The sequence below is a fragment of the Lissotriton vulgaris genome, unplaced genomic scaffold, assembly GCF_964263255.1.
Source record: "Lissotriton vulgaris unplaced genomic scaffold, aLisVul1.2 SCAFFOLD_612, whole genome shotgun sequence".
Taxonomy (NCBI): domain Eukaryota; kingdom Metazoa; phylum Chordata; class Amphibia; order Caudata; family Salamandridae; genus Lissotriton; species Lissotriton vulgaris.
The window spans coordinates 114801-137624 of record NW_028255139.1 but is presented as its reverse complement, the minus strand read 5'-3'; the positions used below and the strand labels follow the sequence as shown (position 1 = coordinate 137624).

General features: G+C 46.8%; 2 protein-coding genes across 2 annotated transcripts in view; one reads left to right on the top strand and one right to left on the bottom strand.

Annotated features, from left to right (window-relative positions):
• Window positions 1–22824, top strand: part of LOC147659216 (ephrin type-A receptor 5-like) — a gene marked incomplete at its 3' end in the record, with an annotated part of 413244 nt that overhangs the window by 300266 nt on the left and 90154 nt on the right. The window lies entirely within an intron of this gene.
• Window positions 8025–10056, bottom strand: LOC147659218 (uncharacterized). The gene has a single exon (XM_086951881.1). The coding sequence runs from the start codon at window positions 10054–10056 to the stop codon at window positions 8098–8100; it is 1959 nt and encodes a 652-aa protein (XP_086808007.1). The 3' UTR covers window positions 8025–8097.

Genomic DNA, 22824 nt, shown 5'->3' with positions numbered 1-22824 from the left:
TCCTGGCGGAAACCATTGGTCATGCTCAGTATCCAATCAAAACTTGTTTTCGTGCTAAATACAGTTCTCACAAGCTTGGTTGAATGTGAGTGCCGTTCCACGTGATGTCCAGCTAAAATTAGGCCCCTCAGCCCCCCAAGAGTTTAAAATGGAAACAGGAAGCCAGAATTCCAGATAAAGGTGGCAAGAGAGGCTCTATCAAGCATGCCCCTTTGTCTTAATATTGGCTCTCACCAGAGGAACAGGTGAATTTGAATCCTTGTTTTATTATTTATTTTTGTGTTTTATAGAGCAAGAACTTGACCTGTTAGGGTATCAAAGCGCTTTACAGAATCATAGAGTTATACAAAAGGCATGGAATCATAAGATTATACAATCGATTCAGAGGGGGCGGGGTTCTGGATACATAAGGGATAGAGGGATACATATGTACAGTTTACATTACAGTTATTCAAGACAAGGCCCCAGGTTTCTTGGTGGAGTGACTAGGTAATCAGAGAGAGACAATAGCCGGAAATTGATAAGGGTCTCTGTGGTGGTTGAAGGTAAATGTTTAAACGAGGAATTTATCCATAAGGAAGGTGTTGGCCTCCTTTTTGAAGCATGCCAGAGAGGGGATTCTTCTGATGGTGGGTGGGAGAGAGTCCATATTCCAGCGAAAGCCCAATTGTACGGTTTTTTTCTTCCAAAAACGGGCAGGCTGGAGCAAGAGGTCTCTGGCAGGCCGGGAGTTTCTGATTCCTCCGGATACCACAAGTTTCTGTGCAAGATGTACAGGGGAGTTATGAAGTCTTGTGTGTCTTGCATGCCAGCTTAAGCTGTATTCTGGCCTCGAGAGGAAGCCCTGTGCTTTGTCAGTTACTGGACTCATATTCTGCAAAATATCAGGACTCCTAATTCGGGGCCCCCTAAATGCTTAAGTTTCCTTAAACACTGCACCACCTTTTGACTCACTGTTACTAGGCCATGCCAGGAATGTCACAGCTGATGGCAAAGTGTTCATCACTGGTCAGCACTGTAAGAGGGACAGAACTTGTCTGTTCAAGCAAATTATTAACTAAGGAGCTGCTTGCTGAGTCTTTAATGCAGGGCTTAATTTGAGCCAGTGGTTTCTGGAGCTCAGCACTGGCACTTAATCATCAACAGCAGCGCTTATCATGAGCACCATTTATGGACACATTCATTTATGGTAGTCACAAGGAGAGTGAGTGATTTTCCCAGAGTCCCAGCTTGTTGAGCCCAAGCAGAGACTCGAACTTTGCTCCCCAGCTCCAAAGTCGGCACTTGTGTGAGAAAGTGTGGCAGAGGAAAGGGTGTGGAGACACAGGGGAAGGAATCATGAAAAGCAAATCCCATAACATGCAGAACACAGATTGGTATTTTATGAAGATAGTTAAGCGGGTTACTATTTGTGACACAGAGATATTTTTTTTACTTAAGTGTCAGTCCTTCTAATATAGCTCAGTTAGCTAAGCACCGGCATCAAGGAGCTGCATGCAAACTGCAGGACATGGGTTTTAGAACCTTATTATTTCTTCTCGATCTGTTATTATTCTTCGTTTGCAAATAAAGGTTCCTTTTGGCAGTAATAAAGCCTTGTTAGTACAGATTACCTCAATCACCTTCTTAAGTTTTAGATCCTAACTTGGTGTTTCTCCTGCACATGCAGTCTTAAGATATAGTGTCTACAAGCAAGGATGGTATGATATTCCATCAGCTAATAACCCTCATTGTCTTATGCAACATTTCCGGTACACTGATTCACACACATATGATTTATTCCCTCTCAGTGTGTGCTGTAAAGCGCTCTGACACTCTACACTGCGATGAGATGCACTATACAAGATATAAATAAAGAAATTAGTAAACACCATTTAAATCATTGTGTGATTACTCATACACGCAAATACATCTGGCATTCTTAACCGCTTTGCTGCGGCCAGAATTCCCCCACCGTGCTGGAGAATTCCATGCGTGAGCAGTTCGGATGGCCCCCGGCCGTCCTCCGCACACGCCCACCGTGACGTCAGACGGCCCGATGCAGTCCGACGCACGGAAGCGGCTAAAGTGCATGCATATCACTTACATAGAGGGGTTTTACAAAGTCAAAAACCTGCCTCCAAATCATGGATTTGCTTAATTACTTGTCTAGCAATAAGCTTTGAGCCATAGGTATTAGGCTTAAGAGAGCTCCCAGCCCGGCAGATACTCTCACAAAAGTAGGGCTGATGGACCTTTATGTCAGCCCTTTGTTTTGTGCCCAGCTAGAAGTGAAAACAAGAAAGCACCCTCACCAACCGAGTCAACCGGATCTTAGATCAGCCTCTGAAATAGCTGCCAGAACCAAGTCCTTGCAGGATTCCCCTCAATTCCTGCATGTCTGCCAACAGCTCACTTTTATAACACACCTCTGCCTCAGAAGTTGACTCACAGCACTCTTTCCTTGTCGGGTTGATGGAATGCCAGAATACCTTATCCAGTGGATTGAACGCCAGAGCCGACATGTCTCGGCTTGTTGATTGGAGGTCCGACAGCATAAATGGCTCAAATATCTTAGCAGTCATAAAGCAATACACGAAAGCCATTATTTGAAATATGCTTTTCTTTTATACTTCCATCATCCCACCTACAGAATAAACTTCCATTGTGCATATAACTAACTGATCATGTAAAGAGATCCACGTAATAATCTGCAACTGAGATATGTTTATCAACGTGCAGGGTTCTAAAAAGTATTTGGCAACAGCTATTACACAGGAGTCACCTGAATTATTTTTTTGAAGTGCTGACCCAGGAGATAGAGAATAAGGTAGTCATGTGATAATGTATAATGTTGTCTGTGGGGCATAAGTAGATTTCTTTAAAAACGATAGTTCTTCCAAAAAGTCACAGTCATTCGAATGTTGTCAGTATTCATTGAGAAGACAGATGATGGAATGTGAAAATGTGAATATGAGCTTCTTCTGGTGAGAGTCAAAGACAAAACTCTGTTGCTCATGCATCAAAGCTGGAAGAGGCAGGTAGGAATGATTGCAACTCGCCTCAATTCACTGTATGTCAAGCATAAAATGGGTTTCCTTCATCTGTGACATCAGAATGAGGAGACTCAACATCTTATGTTTGAAAGGAAATAGTGTGCTCTCTACGTCAGGATACAAGTAGCATATACTAGGGCAAAATCCTATTCCTGATTCACAGAATAAGGACTGGAAGGACTTTGCATTCAGAAATGGGATATTCTGACAAAGAAGTTCCACCAGCTTTTGGAATTTCCTTATGAGCATATCAGCACTTTTATGTGAGCTTATGTGGATATTCAGAAAAAGTCTGCAAGTAGTTTCGAACCCTGTAAATATATATATTTTTTAATGTATATGTATAGGTTTGTAAGGGAATTTTGGAGTTTAGGGGTGGGTAAATGAATTGGGTGGTAAGGGAGTTTTTATGGTTTTGGGCAGCGTTGGCTTCTCCGCTAAGGTGGAGAAGCATTGTCCCCCCCCCCCCAAATGCATACATTAATTGTACGGCCCAGTGAGAGAAAGGAAGTGACAACTCTGCCCATTGATAAAAGGGAGGTAATGGACCTCCATCTGCCTCCAGAAAGGCCACTCAGGCACCCACTGAGCCGCTGGCAGCATCTGAATAAGTCAGACGCTGCCCAAATCGGTCCCCCAGCGCTGCCCAAAAAAGCAACTCACAACTGGAATTCGGATACCGGCCCCTCGGCCAATGCCCGAGTGCTCGCCTAACCAATCTGACCCTGCTGAGAGGCCCTATGATTAATTTTAGCCAGGGGCTTCCCGTGCTCAGCACCGGCACTTAATTCTCACCACTGGTGCTTATGACAGTCTGCCACATGGTGACACTGTTTGTCTAATTTAAAGAAAAGCACAACAAGTGTTTATCAAGTCAATATACATTAGAAATTACTAATACCTGCCACTCAAAAGCTCCTATAACTTTGGTACTGCCATTGGCAGCGCTGGCAGGGGCAATTGGTGGTGCAAGATGCAATGGCCTCCTGACGAGGGTCCTGGCACTTTTTTTTTTTTTTTTTTACTAACTAAGCACTGGAGAGGCCATAAGCAGAATGTTTCATTCATTGGCATTAAGTTGTGTTCAGTCTGATTGCACTATGCTCACTTCTGCGACAGCAGATGCCGAGTTCCAGATAGCGCTGTTGGGAGCAGGCATAGCTGTCAAAGAGACTTGATGGCTTTTCCCTCACTACGTGACTTAAAAGAGCCATTCTGCTCTTTGCCCTACTCGATTGCTCTCGATATAGTGTGGGCATCGTTAAAGGCCCAGTAGTGTCTTCCTCAAGGTGGCCATAAGCAATATTCCTTCATTACCATATGTTTCATTTGGACAGCGTGCTCCCAATGAGCGCGCATCATGACTTATTCAACGTGTAAAAATGGGCTCTTAGATATATAAAATACTCTAGAATTACTTTTTGGATCGCTACGACTCACGGTTTAATGAGCGTGCCATGGGTATATCATTCAAATGATCATTCCTCACTTGGCCCCGTGGATGGGAGGTTAATTGAAACTGCAAGTCTCCTGGACTACCGCGTGACTTGAAGCAGAGTCCATTCGCCGGTGTCGGGACAGTGGCATATTAATTCACACTGACAGTGCCTGGGCTCTCCTTAAATCAACCACAGTGCCCACAAGAGAGATTTAAGAGCACGGATTAGCGCGCGCCTTTTGCTCTCTGCTCCAAGCCCCTTTATTAGCAGGACCAGGATGTGACCGGAATTCAGATTACAACATGGCGATGCTTCCGGAAGAAAAAAAAAATAGCCAACAAATGGGAATTAGGCCAGCTCAGGGTTTTCAACTTGCGATGTATCTCTTTTGACAAGTATATATGTAAATTGCTAATTATTCCAAAGTATTCATTTCCCCTGAAGGAACTGAAGGATTCAACATTAAAGGCTCGACGTAATGAGTGAAAGTCTTGACTCTCTCCCCATAGGGTTCATTTTAGTTGAAGGGAAAAGAAGCTTCTGTGAAGTGCATATGCAAACCGAAATGAGGGCATTGCAGGGTCATTCACTCACCTTTCACAGATTCTTGAATCCGGATGATAGCGGGAAAGTATTTTGAAAAAAACAAACCTGGCCTTTCCACAAACACAACAGTAGGACTACACTTTTATACCAACCGAGCAGCACTGATTACATTCATTGACAGCACCGGCACCGCCATTTTAGGAAGCACTTGAAATGAGGTACTACCGGTTACTAAATATAACTTTTACACCCAGTGACATCTTTGTTAACGTAATTGCTTTCTGCCAGAGCTTGCTAACGCTGGAATACATGAAAAGTTTGATTCCTCAGTCGACTCTATAGACTGGGACAGGTGCTAAATCTACTGAAATTTGTTGGGACAGATGGTGAAAAACTGCAACTGTCCTGGCAAATACAGGATAACTGATCTTTCTCACATACCATGACTTCTTCACAAGGGAGCAGGTGGCGGAGCGTCGCCTCAGTCACAGAAAAATATAATGATGCTATTTTTTTCTGGTACTGCCTTGGGCATGCGTGTAGGGCAGGGCGGGAGTGGGAGGAGTGGTGGGCACTTAGAAGTGCAAATGTAAGTTTGGCCGGCCATCCTAGGCCTGCCAAACAAACATGCACACTTCTATTTCTCCAACCCTGCAGTGTTCACAGCCGGGTTGGAGAAAAGTCGCTGGCTACAAGGCAGTGTCTGAGTAGCAGTTCAGGACGCTCAGACCAATCCTGGCACTGCTCTCATACCAGGAGAGAAGCGTCTGAATTATCTGGGCAGCCTCTGTCATCCCAGATACTGCTGGGAAAACACTGAGTTAGCCGTCCGTGCCAGAGGCAGCAGCAAAAGGAACATTTAAAAAAATGATTTTCCCTCCCCCTTTACATTCATTCCCTCCACCCCCATCGTCGTGGAAGGGAGATATGAGATGCACCCTTCAAAGAAATCTGTTCATCGTGTGTGTAGCCACAAAAACAACTATGGAATTGTAAAAAATTCACTAAAATGAATAACCCTCGGATGTGCCCATTCCGCGGTGACCTCTTAGTACATACTTACCTGCCCCCATACTCTGGGGTTTGCCAATGGTGGGAAATAATAACAGCCAACAATAACTGGTATTAGTAGTGGTCGTTGTTGGCCGCAGTTTATTAATAACCAAAGACATATTAATAACACAAACTGGTTTCAAGCTATCTTCCATTTTACGAACATTAAACATCAATCATAATTGCCATATACAAATTATGACACCATCATGTGATAACAGGTGTCAGTCTTTTTTATGCCCTCCTTAGTTCGAAAATGGGGCTTGTACCCAAACCAGTTTGTTGCCAGTCTATTGGTGCTCCAGTGGTTGGTTGCCCACGCTCTTTGCGTGTTGCGGAGGGGAGCTTTCCTGTCGGGAGTTAGGTCCCCAGCTCGCTACCATTTACGCCCTGCCGTCCGGTCGGGTCTGGGCCGCGAGTGCCGTCTCCTCCTGTTACTCCCCTCCTTTATGCCGCCACGTCACCCTGCCGTGCGGCATCCCAAAGTGAGTGGCCATCCTCTTACACACCGCCCGCCGGTGTGTTTTCTTAGCCAACCAGTGTAGGATTTCCGCTAACGCCCCTTCCACTATCCAGCACTGCGACTTTGCTGCTCTTTAGGTGTGGGTGGGTGGGCTTCAGTCGTTGTTGTTGTCGCGCCGATCTTCCTGCTGATCATCTCAGACCAGACTATCGTTGTGGGACCCAGCCACGCTGCCGTGAGATCTCTTTGGATGGCCTGCCCGACTGCTTTTCGCCCTAGCCGGGTCAGGTCGTTGCCCCCAAGGTGGATGATCAGGACGTCGGGCAACCAGGCCGAATCTGCCATGAGGCCGTCCAGCGTCGGCAGAAGCTGCTCCCATCTCATCCCCGGCTGCCCTATCCAGCGGATGTACATTGACTTGGGCCTGCTTATGCTGTGGCCCCCTCTTCGCCACCAAGACTCCATTCGGGACACAAATGAATGTCCCACCACCCAGACGAGCAGCGGGCGTCCCCCTGTCGAGAGAAAGCATTCTGTTAGGTGGCCTTCTGCGCACCGTGTGTACTTCCGAGGAGGGGACTATCACCCTGCCGTGCGGCATCCCAAAGTGAGCACCTCTCCCCCCCCCCCCCTCGGGGCTTTCTCTCCCCCTTTTTTTTTTTTTTTTTTAATATCAGGTGGGGGCGTATGTACGACTTGTACGCCTTGAAGCGCCATCTACCCACCGCCTGGATCCTGTCCTCGGGCATGCCATGCTGCGCTGCCGAGGTTGCTGCGCCGATCCTGAATGAGTGCGATGCAAACGATGCCGCACAATACCCGGCTTTACCAAGGCCTTGGCGCATTATAGCTGTAAACTGGAACTTACTCAGGTTTTTCCCATCCTTATGTATAAAGAGAGGACCCTCTCCCGCTGGTCGGGCCCCCATGTCCTTGAACAGCCAGCATACCGCACAGAGCCCAGCCTCTGGGATGCAATGGAGACGTATCGTCGTCCCCTTCCTTGCCCTGTCCGTTTTGGACTGCCTCAGCGTTAATTCCACCGCTCTAGCCATTGGTTTAATGTATCTTGCCTGCAGGCATTGCTGCGCTGGGCCTGACTTGCTGGGAGCCACTAGCTCGCTGATTCGGAATGCTCCGAAGAAGGCCGTGGTGAATGCCGCCCTAAAGAGTAGCAGCTCATATTTGTCTGATATTAGACCCGTGAGGGCTCCTAGGAGCTGCCCCAGCTTGGCGAAGTCGATGGGACGCCTGTCGTCCTTCTTTCTGCCCTCAACCTTTCTCCAGCCCTTTAGGGCCGCTGTTAAATAGGGGGAGGTAGTTGGGTCCTCGCCTGTATAGAGCCTGGCGAAATGGGCGATGGCGGACAAATGTGCCTGTGCCCATGATCTCGTTTTCTTCGAGTCGAATGCCCATTGTATGAATTTCTCAACTGCTGTGCGAGTTTTCGCCCCGTCTTCCAGCGATTTTAGACCCCCAACACTCATTACCGTGTTTGCGTAAGTCCTGTATCGTCTGTTAGCCTCCCCGGTAAGTGACTGCCCTACCAGCCAGGATAAGTCTACTCCTCCAGGTCCCAGAGGGACTGTGGAAAGGGGGTCATCTCCCTGTCTGCCCCGGGCACCAGCTCTCTGAACCGCTTCATCTGGGCCCGGGAGAGTGCATCTGCTGCCGAGTTCTCTGACCCTGGCACGTGGCGTGCCTTCAGCTCCAGGTTCCCTTCCAGCTGCAATTTAATTAACCGTCGCATTAGCCTTAGTATGTCAGGGCATCTCGCTGCGCCTCTGTTAATGGCCTGCACTACTCCCATGTTATCTGACCACAGCGTGAGTTTCAAATTCTTTATCTCCTTTCTCCAAACGGTCAGTGCTACGATTATCGGGAACAGCTCGAGAAACGTGATGTTCCTAGTGAGCCCCTGCGCATGCCACTCCTCCGGCCACTGGCTGGCGCACCAACTGTTTCCCAGGACCGCGCTGAAACCCAGGCTTCCGGCCGCGTCCGTGTAAAGGGCTATCTGTTCGGCCGTTACCCACCCCTCTCTCCACATCCGCACCCCATTGAAATCTTGTAGGAACTCGTCCCACACCCGCAGGTCCTTTTTCACGCCTGCACTCAATCTGATGTGGTGGTGCTTGTGGGTGACACCGGCCGTTAGCCCTGTTAGGCGCCTCGAAAATACCCTGGCGGGCGGGATTACCCGAGCCGCGAAGTTAAGTCTACCAATCACTCCCTGGATCTCCCTCAGGGTGGCTTTCTTCCGACCCCGCAGCTTCGCTACTTCCCTGCGGAACTCTTTCACTTTGTCTGGAGGCAGCCTGGCCGTTCCTGCTATAGAATCTAGTTCTATGCCCAGAAACGTAAGCCTCGTGGTCGGGTTTGTCGTTTTTTCCTTTGCGAGGGGGACCCCCAGGGACCTGGCTAGATCCTCGAAGGCCGCCAAGGTGCTCGCGCAAACTGGGGAACCTGCTGGGCCTGTGAATAGGAAATCGTCTAGGTAGTGCAGTTTTCCCCCCTCCTGGTGTTGATCGTGCAGCGCCCATTCCAAGAAAGTGGCGAACTGCTCGAAATATGCGCATGATATCGCGCAGCCCATGGGCATGGCTTTGTCGACAAACACCTCCTCGCCCCATTGGAAGCCTAGTAGGTGGAAACTGGAAGGGTGGACCGGCAATAGGCGGAAAGCCGATTCAATATCCGCTTTCGCCATAAGGGCTCCTATACCTGCCGCCTTCACCAGTTCAATTGCGTCATCGACTGACGCGTAGCCCACTGAACAAGCCTCGGGGTCGATACCGTCATTCACTGATGAGCCTTCCGGAAACGAAAGGTGGTGTATCAGCCTGAATTGCCCTTCTTCTTTCTTGGGAACTACGCCTAGTGGTGAGATGACTATGCCCTCTTGTGCTTCCTTCGGGAGGGGGCCCTCAACTCTGCCCAGGTTCAGTTCCCTTTCTATCTTGGCGTGAACCACTTCGGGGTGTAACCTCGCTGACTTCAAATTGTTCGCCCCCGCCGAGGGGAGCGGGCCTCGGAATGGGATAACAAAGCCTTGCTCAAAGCCCTCCACTAATAACTTGGCATCATCTTTGTTCGGGTATTTGTTCGCCAGTCTGCGCAGCCGTTGTGTATCTATAGGGGATCTGGCCAGCTGGCACTTACTAATGTCCACCAGTTCCCCCCTTTTTTCCGCGTTGCGGCTAACGCTTCTTGCTCTTTTCTCTCTTTTCCCTTTTCGATTCGTGTTTGGTACCCTTGCACACCGAGGATGCGTGCTTGCCTCCGCAGCTGGCGCATGCGTGCTGAAACTTACAAGCGGACCCCCATGAGCAGTCCCCTGCTTCGTATCTCCAACAGATTGCCCTAGTTGCAGTTGGGGAGTACGCTCTCCCGTTCGCCCGCCTCTGGTAATTCCCGCTCTTCCCCTTTTGGTATGAGCTCCGAAAGGGCTGGTCGCTTTTGCCCGCCCAGGACCTAGCTTCCTTAGCCGTAAGCATCTTGTGAATGAACCCTGATACATCCTCCTCGTTCCACTCCATTTCGGGGTGCCTCTGCATCTTTAATCTAAACCCTTTGTCGTATTCCAACCAGGCATCCCCAGGGAATTGCCTCTGTGCTAGATGTATGTTGGCCTCGTATAGCCACAGGTCAGCGGCGCAATGGAGGAACCTTTCAACTATTATGCATGCCATGATTCTGAACGCATCTAGCCAATTTTCGAAATTGCGCTCCTTTCTGGCCCCGCGCCTTTCTCTCCTATCCTCTTCCTTCCTGTCGCACGTGGTTAGATCGAGCCCTTCCAACTGAATTTCTAGCAGTGAAAATATGTCTATGAATTCCTTGCGCCATATCCTCTCCTTTACCGCAAGCGGGATGAGACATGCCAAGCCGGTGGCCTTCGTGGTCAGGGACGCTGGACCCGGGGATGGCCTGATGTAATGATCATTGACTACTCCGCTCGGAGGTGGGCTTCCCGACACGGGGCCGTACCCCCAACCGGGTAGCGGGGAAATCTGTTCACCTTGGGCGGACAAGCTTACCTGCTCCTGCACTCTTGTTTGTCGGGCCCACCCCGGATCGACCATATGCCATGTGAGACCTGCCGCTTCCTCTGCGCGCTGTTCCCTAGGCCCTGCCACTCCTTGCCCTGTGCCACTAAGTAACCCCGGCGCCAGCGATTTTAAACATTCCTTTACGATGTCGCTAATATGCTCACCCGTTTTCTTTTTGCTGGTCGTTTCGCCCTGGTCGATGTCTTCCGGTCTCGCCGGAAGAGGTTTCTGCCGTACCTTCCTCGGGGGGTTCCTCTTGGATGATCTCTTCATCGGCATGTTCTTCGGTTTCTTCGGTGCGGATGGCCCTGGTTCTTGGTCCGCCTGTTCCGCCGGTCTGTTTTCTTTCCCTTTACCCAAGTGAGGGTGCAGCCAGTCGTCGCCGTGGATGGCCGCTAACTCGCGGATCTTCTTCAGTACCTCTGACCTCTCGTCTGGCTGGCCCTCAGACATGTTGTGATCGCCTGCGCACTTCGTGTGGCTTTCTGGTTCATCTGCGTCAGGCCGTCGGCTGGGGCACAGCTAACTGCGTGTGCCTACCCCCGGGCTCTGAGCTTGTTGCCCCTTTACCTGTTGGTCGCTTCGGAGGAGCTGGCAAGGCGCGCCGTACTCCACAAGGCGTCTTCGGGGACAAGGCCCGCGTCTTTCAACCGTGGCCTCACTTTCTTCAGCTTCGTCCTTCGCCGCGTCGCCTCTCTCCTCTTCAGTCGTTGTTGTTGTTGCGCCGATCTCCCAGCTCCTCAAAGGTGTTGTGCTTCTTGCTGGGCGGCGGCGTCGCTTAAATCCTCCTGGGCCCTCCCTGCGGGCCTCAGGTGAGACCCCCTGATTGGGGGGTTCAAATAAAGCCAGGTTGACCATTGGGCGCCCTTTGGGGGCGCTCAGGTCAACAGGTTACTTCCGGTCGGGTGGCTGGTGCGCACCCCGCTTCCGCTGGTTCCTGGGCGCATCAAAGCGCCTAGAACCAGTTTACCCCCGCTCTTGGCACCACGAGGGTTATGGCGCCGGCCTTCAAGCCTCCCCCACCCTACGGGCGGATGCGGCGGCCTCTGCAATAAAGGTCACTTGAAAAGCATTGACATTTCGAGGCAAAATGCATCAGCCTATCAGGTAAGTAAAAACGCATACCGGAAGCTTCAAAAGTAACCTGTCGCCAGGACACCTCAATGCGTGCCACCAACATAGGCACATCCCCACAGGCCATCCATTTTATGAACAACAGCACTGACAACAACTGCTCTTCATAACGCCTTAGGTGAAATCGAAATGAGCACACAGGGATGCGCAAATAACTGAGAACAGAACAATATGGAAAGCCAAGTTCCTAATCCACATGGCCAACAAACTAAGCAAGCAGTATGTAGTCGTAAAGAGCCACATACACATAAGTCTACCATCAGTCCACACAAACCGCACGCTGTAGAAACAGACATGTAGGAGCCAGCAGCATGTATCATAATTTTGGGGAAGAGTGGGGTTGGCTGAGAGCATATGCAGCTGAATGTCCATATTGCACGCAGAGAAAACGGTAGGACAGTGAAGCCTGTGGGTGAGATTGTTTAATCTTGCAGTCATAACCCTATATGAATGTGTAGTATACCACACTACTATGTTATTAAAGTACTTTCTTTTACTAAATAAATATTATCTGTGCTGAACAGTGATTTATTGTGTCTATTGTTTGCCTGTTGAGTATTTTGTTCCTGCCCCTGTAACTCCCGCCCTGCAAGGCTGTTAACAGCTCCTCCTCTTTGAGGTCAGCTACGTGCTTTCGAAATTGTTTTGTATTGTATTGTATCCACATTTACCATAGAGTAAAATGGGTAAAGGGTGAGTTTGGCCCAGTTTGCAGTGCTATTGCATGATGTACATCAAGACACCAGAGGAAAATGACTCAACCACATATATTATACTGCTATTTGTCCACGACTTGCATGCTTTTACGGCTGTTCACAGCCGAATAAAAGAGAATTCTGATTCTGACTCCAACCGCTGTGGTTTTGACCCAATAGCTTGTGTCTGCCCAGTGGTCCACCTCAAATGGTGTCCGGTAGCATGCGTAATCTGTATCTTTAAATTCCTCCTCATGTCTTTCCCCAGGGCCAGTGTGAGGCACTGCGTGATCACTGTCAGCTACCCTGCTTTCCCACAGGAGAGGAAGATGCATGCTGTGTATGCAGAGGCTGGCAATAGAACCAGCCACAGGAGCTATCTCTCTGTTAATACAGAGAGAAAAATGGGAATGGTCAGGAAACATGTAGGGGTACAACTCTGGTCAGAAGAGAAGAGGGAGGAAGTTGTTGACTCCTTTGAGGGCCCAGTTTTCTTTATCCGCCATCCCCTAGGAAGAGGGGTAAGGCTGAAGTCCCGACCTGAGCATAGGATCACAGTAGTGATGTGGAAAGTTGCATGAAAATGTGGAACTCTGGAGGTGCTCTTGTCACTAGGTACGCACAGCGTTGGATTGGTAACTTGGGAATTCGGGCAATGCCCGAGAGGCCGGTGTCCGAGGGCTGCTTTTTTGAGCAGCCTAAAGGGCTATTTGGGCGCTGTCGCTGTTGTTCTGATACAGTCAGCGGCCCAGTGGGAGTCTGAGTGGCCTTTCTAGAGGCGGATGGGTGCTCATTACCTCCGTTTAGCACAGGTATCACTCCCTTTGTCTCTCGAGCCGGCCCATTAATGTCTGCACATACTGAGCGGGGGCAGGGGGCCTGAGTAGAAGTGGCCTCACTTGTTTCACCAGTGTAAACTAACGCGTGCATTTTTTAACACCCATCTCCCCCCCAAAGATTACACCAACGCAGTGATATGAGGAGTGTTTATGCAAATGTGGGCTGATTTCTTTTTTGTGTGCCCGAGCCGATTTTCATTCCCAATCCAACCCTGGGTACGGACCTTTGTTGTTGCTGGTTCTTTGGGAAAGCTGCAGCCTTCATGGCTCTACCACTTCCCGCCATTAATTGTATTACCTACACCGTGAAAGTTTCCTTACAGACACAAGACATATACAGTTCTGCACTTTTGTTCTGCTCACTACCAAACTATGGTTGTCCATTGATTATTCATGGCTGTCCATGGATTATCACACACTTGAAAATATAGATTCACAGAAGCAGGTACACCCTGAAAAACAGCAGTTCAACCATTTCTCTCTTTTTCTCTCACATGCACAACATAGAACAGCCGTAGCACAGGCAGGAGCCGCTCCACTTTTGCTGTGGCTATTATTGGTGAGGAAGTATACGCTGCTGTTATGCCCAGCATGTCTATTCTTTGTGTAAGATGGAAGCATTGCACTGCAGCGCATTATGACCTGGTCTGTGAGTGAGTGCAAAGAAACTTTGCCCTGCTGCTGCCTATGAAGTACCTGTTTTGTGTGCGAGTGATGAAAGCTTGCACTGGTTCTGCTGACTGTGCTGTACTTATCCTCTGTGTTGCTGTCATACTCTTCTTATTCTAGGCGCATTAACGATAGTTGAGAAACCCTTCTCATTATAGCAAAGACAAAACCTTTCACTTTATCAGTATCGGTGTGGCTATGTGTCAGCTTCTGTGTGGGCTGTTTGTACTCATAGATCCTCATTGGTCTTGCTAAAAACAGTTAGCTTTTTATGAGACCTCATGTTAACAATACTTTAACACCTTGCGTGCTGCCCCGATTTCCCTCCGGTGCTTCGCATTCCATAACTGGGTGTGGTCGTGACGGAACCATTCCATCATCAGCACAGCTCAACCGTGACTGAACAAGCATCATAGGGGTTAAACAGTGTACATCTAAGAAGTAGTGCAGAGAGGGTTTTAGGGTAGCCCCCTCCAGCTACAGGCTCTCATCTAGGGCTCATGGTGTACCATTGTTTGGGTGGGGTGTCCTTTACACACATACCATTTTATGGAAGGCTTCGTTGTCCTGTTACTGTGCACACGAGGGTCTGGCGATACAGGACCTTGCTTCCAGTGTCTTACAAGTCGCTTACTCGTTTCCCCAGTTCATTCCTGCTCCATGTGCCCTCACTCACTCTCACAACCTTTCCTCCTACCCCCCTCCCTCGCTCCTCATCGTCTCTCCAACTCCTACCCCATTGCCCCATTATTCATCCTACAATACTTGGTTGTTTTCATCCCCACCCTCATCAATTGCTCGTATTGGCCCTGCCGTGTCACTCGACTGCATCCTTCTCTCGGCCCTGCCCTCCCCTTGTCTATGTCATATGTAGTTGGCTGCTTCCTTGCTTAGCCCCCATCATCCATGTCCCCACAGCACAGCTGCCATTGTCATGCCCAGTTCTCCCCTGTATGTAGAATCATCTTTGAGGACCCTGAACAAGGCATACTTCAGGGGACCTGTCAGGAACGACTTTATATTTTATTACCATTTTTCTGCTAATACAAGCAACATGATTCCAAATATTATCGAATAGCACATTAAATAAGATTGAGAAATAGATAAAGAGAAAGTTCCCCTCCTCGGGTGGGGGGGGGCGGCGGGGGGACTTGGAAGGTGGGGTCCCTGGGTAATAGCCCACTCTGCCTCACTCTTGCCCCAGCCTTAAAATGTATGCCCATTCCAGTATGCTCGTTCTACCCTTGCTTTTAAATCACTTCAAATTGATGGATCCTGCCTTGTACATTATAGGAATTATCTAAGAGTTGTTCTTTATGGGGCATACAAGCCGTTTATAAATAAAAGTGACTGGCACTCAATGTGAATATTAGGGTGACGTCTAGACAACAAGCAAAACCATTACACTTACAAAAGTGAACATGTAAATGTATGTGCTGAAGCCACATGAAGGAATGCTCTTTGTAAAAATAAAGAAAAAAATATTTGCAATGGGGCCTACTGTCAGAAAAAGAAGCATCTGGTGTTTCATAATGAGCTGCTCTCCAGAGTTGGAGGGGCAGAGGTGAAAGCCTGCGGGACCTCTAGCAATGGTTGATGGTATTGCAGTCTGCTACAGCAAGCATTTATGTCTGCCTCACATGACCTCTATCTCCATCATGTCTAGCTTAGGACCAGTGTCGTGGGGAACCCCGATGTATGCAGCTTAAGCGGGGTTACCACTGGGCCACATGGACTGGTGAACTGTGGGGGGCTAAAACTATAATTAGTTGTTTAAAAGCCTCTTCTGTCTTTAGGCCTGCAGACAAAATGCTCATAAATAACAAACACTGCTAGGGCTGTGGTAGGTTGGCTGACCTGCACAGAACAACAGGGAAAGAGAAATTATGAAAATAGAGCAAAACACAGAGAGTGGGACAAATAGAAAACGTGAGAACGAAAAAGATAAGAAAGAAAAGTAAGGATTCAAGACAAAATATGGATAGATGGGTAAATAGAAAGAGGACAGAAAAAATAACAGGTGGAGAAAGGGTGAGTATAAGAAAGGGAACTTGAAAGGAATAAAGTAAGAAAAGGTGAAATGCAGATGGAAGAAAGAAAGGAAGGACAGATGAAGGGTGAAAGGACAAATTGTTAGATAGATGGATATACGGATGGATGGATGAGTGAGAGACTGGGAATGGACAGATGAATGGATGAGTAGATAGAAAGGTGGAAGATGGGAGGAAGATGAGAGAGGGAAAGGAACTCTTCTAACGAGGTTCAGGTTTCATCACTTTCTAAGCTCAGTGTGAATAGAAATATGATTCAAGTGGGGGGTATTTTAATTTTTGGGCTATATCCTTGCTTAGGATACATATCCTGCTGTATTGGGCTATCAGGGTGTTATGATTGACATGTTCTAAGAGTAATGAAGCTTTAGACACTTGTATCAAACACTTTAAAAGCGAGAGTGAGGAAAACAAACATAAACATTCCCTGTAGAAACATAGGGGTCCAAACCATTCAGTTTATACCTGGTGAAAGATGAAGTTACCCAATAAAACATTTGTTGTAAGGATGCATAAAGGGTAAGTTGAAGTACAAATGTAGAAGTAAAATTAAATAAGGCACTCACGTTGCGCTCTCTGCATTGCTGAGTCGGCGATGCGGCAAGCGCAAGGTAAGTGATTTTATTAATTTTTTATTTCATTTAACTTCTCCCATCAAATGTCGACTTACTTGACCCCCCACCCCACCCTACCCCACCACTCTTATCTGTGCCGACTGCTACTGAACACGCGCTCTCTGTGCAGGAGAACATATTGTTTTCCTTTCTCAGCCAAAATTCTCCTGTTGCCAAGCATTTGTTCAGATTGTTACCGGGCTTGAAAATAGTTAGCATCTACAGGAGTAGACACAGAAAAGCAGAAATACCCTGAAGTCCAAACATGATGCCAGACAACTGAGATTGGTAACAAGTTGGTGGAACCTTTGTTTTTCAGAAATATGCCTCTGCTTTCTCATATTCTGATATATTTTAGAGAGAGACACTAAAGGTTTTAAACGACTCATTAATTATGACAACAGAGTTAGACTCTCAACAAGACAGAGACCTACTAGATCTCCTACTAACTGCAGCAGTTAAAATAGTACTCACCAAATTGAAAGACACCTCTAAGGCAACCTTCAAGGGCTGATCTCTCTTTCTCTCTACCTAAATTCCTTTCCTTTCCCCCTTCACTCTTTCCTTTCTTCCTACTGGAAGAGTGGATAGGGGGGGGGGCACCCAAACATACATAAGCTGAAATTGTACTACAACCAACACAGCCAGTTTGGGTTGCCACCCTGTAACGACAAAGCGTTGACGATTACATGTTATATGTTGTAAAAAATTCAATAAAAATAATAATTTAAAAAAAGCAATGCCAAAGAACACAAATATTTCCTAAATGTATGAGTGTATTGAACTTTGGGATTGTAAGTTATATTCAGACGTTTACTGTAATTCACAAATGATACTATTTACAAATAGTCAACATGACGTCACTCAGAACTCAGCTAATCAAAAAAGGGATAATTTTCAGGGTTAATTCAGCAATTCAAGGAGGCAATCAGTGTGTGAGGGACAAAGCACCTTTATTCCGAGTAGACCGAAATTTGGGATGGAAGTACCTTACTGAGCTGTAAATCTTGGAATCATTTCCATGCACAAATGTTGCCAAGCTTTATCTAGACAATCTGTACAGGGAAAAAAATTATGGATGCGAAATGTATTCACATCTTTCAACCCCGATTTGGGACCAAACTCTCTCTTATGTTTGGAAAACTGGAATTGAAATCAGAAAATGGCTAAAAGGGGCATATGTACAAGGGGATTGCGCCACTGGAATGTCACTTTTATGGTGTTCCGGTGGTGCAATGCCCTGCTCCATATTTACAAAGAGGCATTAAGCCACTTTTTGTGGCTTAACACTGCTTTCTAAATATGGTACCCTTACACGCAGGTATCTGCATGAAAGGGGCATGCAAAGGGTGTTGCTTTGGGCAGTCCTATGCAACACTGATTGCTTTTTGATGATGCATCACATTTACAAGGATCCGTAAATCGCGCCAAAAACTAACCACTTGCAAAAGCTGGCGTTAGTTTGGTGCAACAAGGAGAAATATTTTATTTCTCCTCGGTTTTGCTTTTAATGATTGTTTTTGAGCATGAATGTGTCCCTTCATGTGCAAAAACAATAATTAAATAATAGTGATTTGTTACTTAGAAGTAGCAACACACCATTATTGATTGTTTACCTTCCTGCACATAAACAATCATCCCTGCAATGCAGGCACTCTGGCGCAAAAGGGCCTGTGTTGGCGCTAGGCAGCTATTTTTAACACCAGTGCTAGGGAAAACACAAATGTGTACCATATTCTTGTAAATAATGTGCACCCCTGTGTTTTGGAAATGGTGCAGTGCAGCGGTGCAAAACTTTGCCGCAACGCCATGTTGCACCATTTCCATGTACAGTTGACCCAAAGTCTAGTATCAACAAATTCAGCAAATAGAGAATGAACATGAATCATGGAGTCAGTAAAAGATGGGTCCCTCTTATAGGTGTTTATCGATTTCGGATATATGGTCACATGTAGTGTTTACATGACCATATGGATTGTTTCTTTCATGAAATTCAGAGTGATTTACATACTTTAAAATACAAAGTAGCATTGAAGTGGATTGGTGTACCATATTTCACAAGTGGTAGATAGTTTCAAACGTCATCAGTGTAACAGAAAGTTTTGCCTCCATGCTTTTAAAACATGCACGTGTGTTTTAGCATGGGATTCAGTGATGCTATTTTGCCCCGAGCGTGACTGGTGCAAAGAGGAAGAGGGGTGCATGTAGGTTTCCCAGATGACATTTGCATAGTGTCATTATGCACATGACAATATATCTGTAGTTAATACAATAAAATATCTATCCAGGTCTTGCCAGTTAGTGAAATACCTTAAACTAACAACTACTTGAGCAAAGCACATCCATAGGGGTTTTTAGCATTCCAGTGTTCCACTTGTTGCTCCGTGTGTGGAAGCAGTAGTCTCACCAGTGACTAGGACAAACACGTCGAATGTTGTGGTTGTAAACAAATGCGAAATATGTCTAATTATGTTTTTCAGGTTTACATGAATCCTCAGAAGAGGGGCCAAGGTTTGAACCGGGAACCTCCCAATAAAGCATATCTTTTGAATTGGCTCTCCCAAGGTTCACTGCCCATGTAAAGTAAATTGCATTTTGTGCTGGGAAGCCAAAGTATACGTAAGGAACATGGTTGAAAGTGAGGTCTTCAAGGTCCAGAAATTGCTCCTACACTGTTGGGAGCTGCATTGCTAGAAGACGTCCTCACACTAGGGACGCCGTCTTTGAGTTCACCATACTCACTACAAAAAGAAACTGGACGGGTCCTATTGGCTCATATTGTGGGATGCTTTCACTCTGCCTTAGTACTGGGACACCCATCCAAGGCACATCTCAGCCATTACCTGACCCTTGGACACACCTCATTTGTAGGGTGTCTTCTTCAGCCCATCGTCACCCTCCGAAGCCCTGATTATGAGCGGGAAGGTACTGACTCTTACCGTGCAATAAATCAGTCCCAGTACAATCAAATTCTAAGTTAAGTCCCTTGGAAATGGGAATTACCATGCAAAACCTGTTTTTCCGGTCATTAAACTACATGGAACTCGCCATTTCATTGGTTCAATCCATGCATTCATCACCCGCTGTAATCACATAGTAAATTTATGGCTCAGCCTCTGGATGGGGTGGCGATTGAGGGGCGTTGGGTGAGGAGAGTAGAGGGGAAAGGGAACTAAAATGCTGGCAGGGGGAAGCACTGTATGTTTCCCTGTCAGAAAACAAACCAGAGAAATAGGATTGCCTGCTGCTGCAACTAAACCCTCATGCGACTCTTGTGTCCGGAGTCTGCTTCTCAAACACTCAGAAAATACAGATGTGGTAACACCAGTCCACTCTAAACTGCAGAGCGGAAATCCCTATGGGAATTCTACTCCACCTGACCCACAATCTGAACCTAAATAAGCAAAGTACCCTCTGTAGACATCAAGTTTGCATCCGCCCTAAAATCCTTCTTCACCCTGCAAAAAAACTGAGCATCTTCATCGATTTCTGTTGGCTTACCCCCCAAACAACTCCTTAGAAACGCCGAAGGGGTGCACTGTGCCCCCAGCTTGCTTCAAACCGATTTCGTAGCTCAGTCATAGGGTTTCTGAAGGCACCCTAGAGATGACACACCTTAACTGAGATAGGATGAAAGATTTTCAAAGCTTCAAAGCCAAACAAACCAGAAGGGACACAGACATAGAAATAGGACTATAATTTGCCAGGACTTTTGATAATGTGGCGCCCACACATTGCGATATTTATGCATTTTATTTAACAGCAAAATACAGACAGGTACTTATAATCATGTCTGGCCTAGCATTCTAACTTTATGGAACTGATTGTTGTATTTTGAGAAACAGCTGTTCCGGTAACAGAATGGGGTCTTGCTCCACAATGTTGACATAGAAAAGGAAGGCAGGCATCACGGATTTTCCTTCTGCGTTCCTTTAATTTTGGGGCATAACACCGGAAGTTGATAACGTTTAAGAAAGCAAACAGAAGTCTGTGTTTTTGCAGACTTGTGAACTTGGCTCTCAGCCCACATATAAAAGAATATTCTAAGGTCAAGTAATTTACTGGAGCTGGCCGGCAAAGCTACTCGCATATTTTAGACGTGATAGGAAACAGCCTCCTCTCATTATTCAAGTTTATTGCAATATTTGATTTTTTTGTTAAATGCGGCCTTTGTTTTCTAGTGTTGGCACTTCTTTTATCTCTGCACTTTATGTCTTCAGATTTTATGAGCAGATTGAAATAAAACCACATTTTTTTAGGCAGATTTATGAAAAACAAAGAGTTTTTGATAAAACAAATTCTGAAACACTGTTTTGCTGTCGCTGACATATATTTGTTTTATGCTGCGCTAAGTCAGTGTAGCTTCTGCCCGAAAATATTGGTTTTGTTCCGCATCCTCAATATGTGAGGGATTAACTGTTAGCCCAGACTGACAGCCACTGAGGGGCGGCTCAGTGAGCCAAATTCCTGCACCGCAGTGCGCCGAGAAGAGCGATAAATAGCGTGTCAAGGAGCAGGCAACACAGAATTACAGCAGGGCTCCCACAGAGGCTCGTCAGAAAATGTCAACAACCTCCATTTGCATGATCCTAAATTGTTCCAGTCATTTTTGTCGGATGCGTTAGACATGTGGCAGATGTACAAGCCTTGGCGCCATGCCTGTGCATCACAGGTCACTGCCGGACGAGGCAGTGAGGCTCAGTGATCAAAGAACAGGCTGATATTTCAAGCAATTTCCTGTTGCATCCCAAGTGGGCCATATTTCAACATTAAGTATTCACACTCAGAGCCTTCTGTATATAGTTTGGGATATTTAGGGGAACTCAAAAGTGGGTACTTGAGTGTGCTTGTTGTGTTACTCTATCTCATTCTTCTTGTGTTCTTCGGCCCTGCCGAGCATATTCTGAGTAGCCATTTCACAGCCCTTTTCACAGTGGTGAACCCACCATGAAAAGCGTGGAGGAATGGCAACAAGGGCCCTCTGCCGGATTTCGGCCTGGGGTTGCATGCAGGGATGCACATGTAGTGACCCTAAATTCGCACCCTCTTTCCTGCACAGTGTGGCATATGTGCCACACTGTGCAGGAAAGTGCAGTCGGCGTTCTGACTGTAGCTGTCTGTATGATAGACTTTTTTTTAGCCTAGCAGACCACCTCCATTACACCGCCAGAGGACCGCCCATTAGACCAGGATTTAACTCCTAATATGGCAGGTGGTCACACCACAGCTTTGGCGGTCCTACAGCAGACAGGTCCACCAAAGATGTAACAAGGGTCTTATTATGACCTTGGCGGTCCTACAGGGATGGTGCAACGTGCCATCCGCTGTAGGACTGCCAAAGCTGTGCTGTGACCACCTGCCAAATTAGAAGTTTTGAAGTTTCCTTTATGTGCTACTGTCTAAAGTGAATTCACAAAGCCCAGCTTTCATCCAACCCAGACGTGTATTCTAAGGACAGCCAGAGGCACAGAATGGTTAAAGTAAGAAAATGCCAACTTTCTAAAAGTGGAATTTTGAGAACTGCAGTATAAAAAACAACTTCACTAAAATATGTGTTTTTTTTAAATTATGAGTTCAGAGACACTTAGCTCCAATTTTCCATCTATTCCCAAATGGAAGATACTCTTATAAAGTGTCCAATGCTAACCTATGGGAGAGATAGGCCTTGCTGCAGTAAAAAACACATTTATCGGTTTTTCAGTATCAGGACATGTAAAACTAAAAAAATACATGTCCTACCTGTTAAATACTCTGCACCCTGCCTATGGGGCTATCTAGGGCCTGCCGTAGGGGTGTTTTACATGTAATCAAAGGGAAGGTTTGGGCCTGGCAATTAGGTGTACTTACCAGGTTGACATGGCTGTTAAAAAAAGCACACACAGGCTGTGCAGTGGCAGACCTGAGACATGTTTGAAGGGCTACTCATGTGAGTGGCACAATCAGTGCTGCAGTCTCCCTATTTGCATTTGCTTCACAGGCCCTGGGCATATGTAGTGCACTGTACTAAGGACATAGCAGTAAATCAAATATGTCAATCATTGAGAAAACAAATGCCATACATTTTAGAAACAGAGCACATGCACTTAGCACTGGTCAGCAGTAATGAAGTGCCCAGAGTCCTAAAACCAGCAAAAACGAAGTTCAGCACACAGTCAAAAACAGGAAGTCAGAAGCAAAAAGACAGGGGAAACCGTGCCAAAAGATTTTAGGTCTACATTACCATACAGAAATACA